An 8,676-nucleotide genomic window follows, 5' to 3' on the forward strand; every position below is an offset into this window, starting at 1 on the left:
CCACACAGCTATGGAGCCCACCCTCCCAGAGCTCTGCAAACTTAAAATTTCCTCCAAGAAGCAAGTTACCAACTGGCATGCAAACCTACACAATGATAGTTGGCACTTCTTTCCCCAAAGCATAAACAAACAAACAAACTTCTCAGGAACTCAATCGTGAAAGCATCTAAATCCAACTGTCAAAACCACCCATTTTTCTGTATGGCTTTCACCCTAGCACATTATAGCATACATGAGTCTAAAAAAAGAAAAAGACAAAGATTTTAGGTGATGTACTCCAACACTCTTTACTGCTCTAGAACCCTCACTAAAAATGAACACATCAGCATGAAAATTAATCAAACTTGAATAGGAAGCATTTGAGTAAAAATAATGGATACTTTTGCTTTAATCTTCAGTTCAAGCATGATTTCTGCTCAACATAATCGGAGAGAAGTTCTGATCATTTCCTTGTTATTTTACATGCTTAAAATTTAGCCCAGTCTTTGAAAACCCTCTCCAGCTTCTGACCAAGCAGAACTTTGCCACTCACTTTGAACTTGCCAGCAAGGAAAGCCTTCTGAGGGTTCATTTTGCCCAAAACCAACTCCATAAAGATGGGTTCTGGGATTGTGAAGATAGTGTCTGCTGGGAGCCTGGCAGGTCCTGGATACATGTCCCCAGAACCATTCTTCAGATCGATGGTCCACTGCAGAATGGTCTTCCCATCTTTGGTGATGTCCAGCTGAAAGATGGCATTGACTTTCTTTACCAGTTGGGCCCCCTCTTCTTTGATGTGATGGCTAATGTCTTCAAACACAGGAAAGCTCTGGAATTCTGACAGCTCTAGAGCGTGTGACATGGCAGGTTCCTGAGCTGCACCCAGTTCTTTGAGCTGGGCTGCCTGAGGTCCATCCCCTGCTTTGATTTTGGGTTGATGGTCAATTCTCTTCCACATCTTACTGTGCTGCTCCGCTTGACCTTGCCGTCTGGTTTGTGAGCAGCTGTGGCCAGATTAATATCTATAAGTCAGATTGTGACATCAAAGGTAAGGCCCAAGCAAGGAATGAGGCCGGTGTGTGTGCTGCAGTCTTATTGGTCAAACAGATACTAAAATGTGACATGGGGTGAAGTCTCAGATAGGTAATTGTGAGGCATATCCACACCACCACTCCCTCAAACCAATCAGGGCTGTTAGTCTCACAAGTCTGGAAAATTCTGGACCCCATGTTAGGAATAAGAGAAAGGGACCCCAGAAGGTTCTTCGGTGATGTGAGCTCTGTCTTTCCAATGCAGGCATCTCTGGTAGCAATCTTAACTCAGAGAGCAGTTATTTTGATTCCTTCAAAAGTGGATAATCCTTAATGCACAGATCCTGATGTTGGATTTGGCATTACCTGGCTGCTGACGGAAGGGGAAATGCTTTTAGAGAAAAATGGCTGGTCAGAGAAAGAATCAGCACCAGGACTTGCATCAGAAAGTTTCATAGGCACAGTGAGAGAGGGGGGAGAAAGGAATATCCCTAAGATCAATAGAAGATGCTGCTGACCTCACACGATAATTGCATGTAATAATACAGCCCTTACTGTGTGAAGGCACTGTTGTAGGCATGGCACATGTACTAACATTTTTAATCTTCATTACAACCCTCTGAGGTAGGTACTATATTTATTCCCATTTTATAGATAGGGAAACTGAGGCAAGGAATGAAATGACTTGTCCAAAGTCAGACAACTAGTTAGTAGGGTAGCCAGGTTTAAACAGAGGTAGAATGACTCTACAACCCAAGTATATGTTTATTTGTAAATAATGTCAGACTTAGAAAAAGTTTCTAAAAACAGTACAGATTTTCTGTATCACCTGCATCCCATTTCCCCAAATATTAATCAAATGTTAATATTTTACATAGCACAGTACTATGATCTAAACCAGGAAAGAAATGTAGATACAATACTATTAACTAATCTACAGACCATACTCAAATTTTGCCAATTGTCCCCCTAATATCTATTTTCTGGTCCACAATCCACCTTCTTGTCCAGGGTCCTGCACTGAATTTAGTTTTTATGTCTTCCTAGTGCCTTCCAGTCTGGGAGTTCTTCAGTCTTTGTCTATAATGACCTTGAGACTTTTGAATACTGGCCAGTTATTCTGTAAAATGTCCCTCATTGGGGTCTAATGTTTTTTAATGATCAGGTTGAGGTTATGCATTTTGGGCCAAAGTACCACAGAGATGATCTTGTGTCCTTCTCCGTGCATCATATCAGGAGCTACATGGTATTGCTGTGTCCCATTACTGGTGACACTGACCTTGATCACTTGGTCAAGGTGATGTCCACAAGTTTTCTCCACTGCAGTTACTGTTTCTCCCTTGTAATAAGTAACTTATAAGGAGATACTAAGACTTTGCCAATACCCCGTTTCAAATCATACTTCAACCGTCTCCTCTTTGCATCCATCAGTGGTCCATCTGTGTGATGTGTGCCAAATGGCCATTTTTCATCTCCATCACTCCCCTTGGATTTAACAATTGAAATTCTGCTGTAAGAATTGCTGTCCCATCTCCCCCATTTCTTTATTTGTTCGACTATATTTTTATCTCAGTATGGACTTGTAATATTTGTTTTATTCTGTGGGTCATAATCTATTACTATCATTATTTATTTTCTTGCTCACACTGTCCCATGTTTGGCCATTGGGAGCTCCACCAAGTGGGTGTCTATGTCCTTTCCTAGCCATGCTGCTTTTATATGCAAGTGAAACTATATTAAATGGAGTTGCTGATAGCTTTGTTCTCTCTGGGAGGAATGCAGAAAATAAAAAAAAAAAAGGTTTGGTATATTTTCTTTGGTACATGATGGATGAGCTGGTATTATCAACATGGAGCAGTTAAATAAAACCCAGTGGCCTCCAAAACCAAGACTTCACCTTGAAGCCACCTGGTATGGACATTTGCATAGAGAATTTTAAATGAAGAGGTGAGCAATTCCTCAGTAATATTGCTGTGAGCCGTCAACAGTGAACTGGCCCCATTGCCACCCACCCCATCCATAACTGCTTTTCCTCAGGACAGGGTTGTTCCTTCTGAATTATTCACACAGGTCCACTCCTGCCTCAGCATGTCAGAGGGGAACACAGTTCCAAGCCCATATCTGTCCCCTTCATGAGTTCCTATCTTTTACAACTAAGTATTTCTACCATTAAAGAAATTTCAGTATGCGGGCACCTGGGTGGCTCAGTCAGTTAAGTGTCTGACTCTTGGTTTTGGCTCATCACATGGTTCATGGGGAGCTGCATGGGATTCTCTCTCCCTCTTACTCTGCCCCTCCCTAGCGCTCTCTCTCTCTCTCTCTCTCTCTAAGATAAAAAAAATAAATAAACTTTAAAAAGGAATTCCAGTATGAATGGCCAATATACACATGGAAAGGTGCTCAACATCATGAGTCCCTGAGGACATGCAAATTAAAACTATAATGAGAGATTTCTTCCCATCTACTAAAATCGCTAATATTGGAAAGACTGACAATGGCAAGTGTTGGCAAGGCTGTGGAGCAACTGGAGCTCCTGTGTATGGCGGGTGGGAGTGCACAAGGTTGCTGCAGTTGTGGAAGACTGCTTGGTAGGGTGGTCAAAGTCAAACATACACTCATCACACAACCCATAGGTTCTCCTCTTGGGTATTTATGCAGTAAAAATGAAAACGTGTCTACAAAAAGACACATAACAAATGTTCCCAAAAGCACTGTCCATAAAAGCAAAACAGAGGAGATAATCCAAATATTTTCTTATGTCCTTCCTCTTGGATAAGAAAATTGGCATAATCATAGAATGGAATACTATTCAGCAACAAAAGGGAATGATCTCTTGATTCACTCTACAGCACACATGAACCTCAGAGGCCTCATGCTGAGAGAAAGAAGACAGATTGAAAGGATGACATACTATATCATTCTATTCATATGACTCTCTAAAAATGGCAAAACTGTAAAAACAAACAAACAAAAAAATGAGCAGTGGGTTAGGGGTAAAAAGTGAATTTGTCTACAAATGGACAGAGAGAATTTTTTTTTTTGGTGGGCGTGGAGTGCAGTGATGGAACTTTTCTTGATGGTGGTGGTAGTTACACAATTGTATGTATTTGTCAAAATGCAGAACTGTAGGGGCGCCTGGGTGGCTCAGTCAGTTAAGCGGCTGACTTCGGCTCAGGTCATGATCTCGCGGTCCGTGAGTTCGAGCCCCGCATCGGGCCCCTGTGCTGACAGCTCAGAGCCCAGAGCCTGTTTCAATTCTGTGTCTCCCTCTCTCTGACCCTCCCCCGTTCATGCTCTGTCTCTCTCTGTCTCAAAAATAAACGTTTAAAAATAAAATAAAATAAAATAAAATATAATAAAAAAAAACAAAATGCAGAACTGTACACTAAAAGGGATACATTTAAATATGTAAACTATACTTCAATAAACCTGGCTTTAAAAACAAAAAGAGGCATGTTGCTACTGATATGAGCTCTGTCTAAAGCAGAGGGCACAAGCCCTCTGGAAGAGTGGATCCTTTTTTATTTAATTAGTTCCTATATCTATCAGTTGCTATTATTGCACTACGATGCATAATTTAAACTTTTTAATTAAGTCTTATATCAATTAACTCTTGCTATATTATGTGGCAAACAAACAAACTCAGTTTTTAACATTAAACAGCTACTTCTCACACGTCTTTTGGGTGGCTGGGGTGTGCTGCCCTCGGCTGAGGATGAAGTTGTTCTTCTAGGACACATATGTCTCTCACCTCTCTGCAATCAATGGGCCAGCCAGGCATGTCCCTCCTGTGGTAATGGCAGAAATACAAGAGCTGCAAGCAGAAAGGCCCAGGCTCGGCCCTGGCTCAATGCCACTCCTGCCCTAGACTAGCAGCAAAAGCAACTCTCAGAGCCAGGAGCAAAGTCTAAGGTTGGGGGAGCACACCCTACCCATGAAGACACTATGATGGGGCAAGAGGCAGGGAGAGGAGAAAAGTTAGGACCAACAATGCAATCTGCCACAGCTACTGACATATAAAAAAAGAGAGAATCCACATTTTAAGATGCAGATTTGTGACTTTTTTCATATGCATGGAAAGATTCATAACCTTGGATCCACATCTTCATCTGGCAACAAATTAGTCAGCGTTGAAAAAGGAGAGGCATTGGGGCGCCTGGGTGGCTGAGTTGGTTAAGCGTCCGACTTTGGCTCAGGTCATGATCGTGCAGTTCAGGGGTTCAAGCTCCGCATCGGGCTCTGTGCTGACAGCTCAGAGCCTGGAGTCTGCTTCAGTATCTGTGTCTCCCTCTCTCTCTGCCCCTCTCCCGCTTGTGCTTGGTCTCTCTCCCTCTCTCTCAGAAATAAACATTTAAAAAAATTTTTAAAGAAAAAGGGGAGGCAGCTCACTTCAGGCAGGAAGGGCTCCCCACAACTCACTGTCATCATTATCATCAGGATGACCTCTTTGTAAAGGTCAGGTGTTCTGAGGAAATGTCCCAGAATTCCTGAGATCTTTTCTTCACTAAATTTCATCAAAATCCTACAAGAATTTGGATAATGTGAGTATTCAAGGATCCTAAAGTTTGCCATCATATCCATCCACTCAACATAGTTGTTGAGCATCTACTATGGAAAGCACTGGGCCAGGCACTGTTAAGAATACACACAGATAGAAAACAAATGTTGGTTAGGATATGGAGAAATCTGAACCCTTGTACACTGCTGACTGGAATGAAGAATGGCGCAGCACTATAGAAAACAGCATGGTGGCTCCTCAGAAAATTAACCATAGAATTACTATATGATCCAGTATATCATATACTTCTGGGAACATACCCAAAATAAGTAAGGGCAGGCACCTGTACAGATATTGGTACATCCATGTTCATAGAAGCATTTTTCACAACAGCCAAGAGCTATCCAACTACCTATCAGCCCCACTCCTGAGAGGCTAATGCCTGGGGATTATAGTGAGGGGCCTACCAAGGGAAAGTTCTGGACGTGGAGGAGCTTAGTTTATACTTCCCAGGTTTAACACCCAAAAAGAATCATCCCAAACATCATGAGAACAACCCTCAACAAAGCAGTTTTACAGGGAACATACCTCAACATAATAAAGGCCTTATATGAAAAACCTACAGTGAACATTATACTCAATGGGGAAAAACTGAGAGCTTTCCCCCTAAGGTCAGGAACAAGACAAGGATGTCCACTCCCACACCACCACTTCTATTCAACATAGCACTGAAAGTCCTAGCCATATCAATCAGACAACAAAAAGAAATAAAAGGTATCCACATTGGTAAGGAAGGAATAAAACTTTCACTACTTACAGATGACATGATACTATATATAGAAAACCTGAAAGATTCCACACACACAAAAATGGCTAAAACTGATCAGTGAATTTGGTAGTTGCAGGATACAAAATCAATATACAGAAATCTGTTGAATTTTTATACAATAATACTGAAGCAGCAGAAAGAGAAATTAAGAAAACAATCCCATTTACACTGGTACCCAAAATAACAGAATATCTAGGAATAAAATTAATGAAAGAGATGAAAAACCTGTACTCTGAAAACTATAAAACACTGATTAAAAAAAACCAAGATGATAAAAAGAAGTAGAAAGACAATCCATGCCCATGGATTGGAAGAACAAATATTTTTAAAATGTCTATACTACCTAAAGCAACTACACATTTAATGCAATCACTACCAAAATATCAACAGCATTTTTCACAGAACTGGAACAAACAATCCTAAAATTTGTATGCATCCACAAAAGATGGAATATCCAAAGCAAACTTAAAAAAGAAAAGCAAAGCTGGAGGCATCACAATTCCAGACTTCAAGTTATATTACAAAGATGTAGTAATCAAAACAGTATGGTACTGTCACAAAAATAGACTCATAAATTAATGGAACAGAATAGAAAACCTGGAAACAAACCCACAATTATATGGTCAATTACTCTTCAACAAAGCAAGGAAGAATATCCAATGGCAAAATATAGTCTCTTCAACAAATGGTGTTTGGAAAACTGGAGAGATACATGCAAAATAATGAAACTGGACCACTTTTTTACATCAAATGCAAAAATAAACTCAAAATGGATTAAAGACCTAAATGTGAGACTTGAAACCACAAGTACTATAAAATAGAGCAGCAATCTCTCTAACATTGGCTGTAGCAACACTTTCCTAGATATGTTCTTGAGGCAAGGGAAATAAAAGCATAAATAAACTATTGGGACTTCATCAAAATTAAAAGCTTCTACCACAGCGAAGGAAACTATCAACAAACCATCAACTATAAAAGGCAAGAAGGTATTTGCAAATGACATATCTGATAAAGGGTTAGTGTCTAAAATATATAAAGAACTGAAACAACTCAACACCCAAAAAATGAATAATCCAATTTAAAAATGGGCAGAAGATATGAACAGACATTTTCCAAAGAACACATACAGATGGCCAACAGATACATGAAAAGATGCTCAATATCGCTCATCGTCAGGGACATGCAAATCAAACCATGATGAGATACCACCTCACACCTGTCAGAAGGGCTAAAATAAAAACAAAAAACACTAGAAACAACAAGTATTGGTAGGATGTGGAGAAAAAGTAATCTTCGTGCATTGTTGGTGGGAATGCTAATTGGTACAGCCACTATGGAAAACAATATGGATTTTCCTCAAAAAGTTAAAAATAGAACTACTCTATGATCTAGTAAGCATTCTACTGGATACTTACCCCCAAAATATAAAAACATTAATTCAAAGGTACATACGCACCCCTATGCTTAAGGCAGCATTATTTATAATAGCCAAATTATGGAAGTAACCCAAGTGTCCATTAATAGGTGAATGGATAAAGGAGTTGTGGAATGAATATATATATATATATATATATATATATATATATATATATATATATATATATACACACACACACAAAGGTATATTATTCACCCATAAAAAATGAAATCTTGCTGTTTGCAAAACATGGTTGGAATTGGAGAATGCTAAGTGAAATAAGTCAATCAGAGAAAGACAAATACCATATGATTTCACCCATATGTGCAATTTAAGAAACAAAACAAATGAGAAAGGAGAGAAAGAAAGACAAACCAAGAAACAGACTCTTAACTAAAGAGAACAAACTGATGGTTAGCAGAGGGGAGGTGGTGAGGGGATGGGGGAAATAGGTAATGAGGAATAAAGAGTACACTTACCATGATGAGCACTGAGTAACATAGAAAACTGTTGAATCACTATATTATACACCTGAAACTAATATAACCCCATATGATAACTATACTGGAATTAAAATTAAAAATATTAAAACAATGATTCAGGAAATTAGAACACTTGCAAATTTTCTATAATTGAGATTGTTTCAAAATAAAAATAAAATAAAACCAAGTAAAAAAAAAAAAGTCCTCTCATTCAAGTGAGTAAAAGGGTGAAGAGAGGCCAGAAGTGATCCAGGGAGAAGTTGCTTTGGAGGGGATGGGGGCATCTGGGTGGCTCAGTTGGTTAAGCGTCTGACTCAGGTCATGATCTCATAAACCGTGAGATCAAGCCCTGCATCAGGCTCTGCCACTGCCAGCGTGGAGCCTTCCTGCATGGGATTCTCTCTCTCTTCTCTCTCTACCCTTCCCCCACTTGCATGGGC

At 39.7% G+C, this 8,676-nt stretch overlaps 1 protein-coding gene across 1 annotated transcript; it reads right to left on the bottom strand.

Moving 5' to 3' along the window:
- Window positions 1-268: 268 nt before the first annotated feature.
- On the bottom strand, window positions 269-991 carry SCP2D1 (SCP2 sterol binding domain containing 1). Its single transcript, XM_058684778.1, has one exon. It carries the CDS (start codon window positions 935-937, stop codon window positions 467-469), a length of 471 nt encoding a protein of 156 aa, XP_058540761.1. The 5' UTR covers window positions 938-991; the 3' UTR covers window positions 269-466.
- Between the last annotated feature and the right edge of the window lie 7,685 nt (window positions 992-8,676).

Source organism: Neofelis nebulosa, chromosome 9 (genome assembly GCF_028018385.1).
Source record: "Neofelis nebulosa isolate mNeoNeb1 chromosome 9, mNeoNeb1.pri, whole genome shotgun sequence".
NCBI classification, from domain to species: Eukaryota; Metazoa; Chordata; class Mammalia; order Carnivora; family Felidae; genus Neofelis; species Neofelis nebulosa.

What these genes read in the sequence shown, in the direction of transcription:
- SCP2D1 (XM_058684778.1), bottom strand. Translation starts at nt 937, where the DNA reads ATGTGGAAGAGAATTGACCATCAACCCAAAATCAAAGCAGGGGATGGA.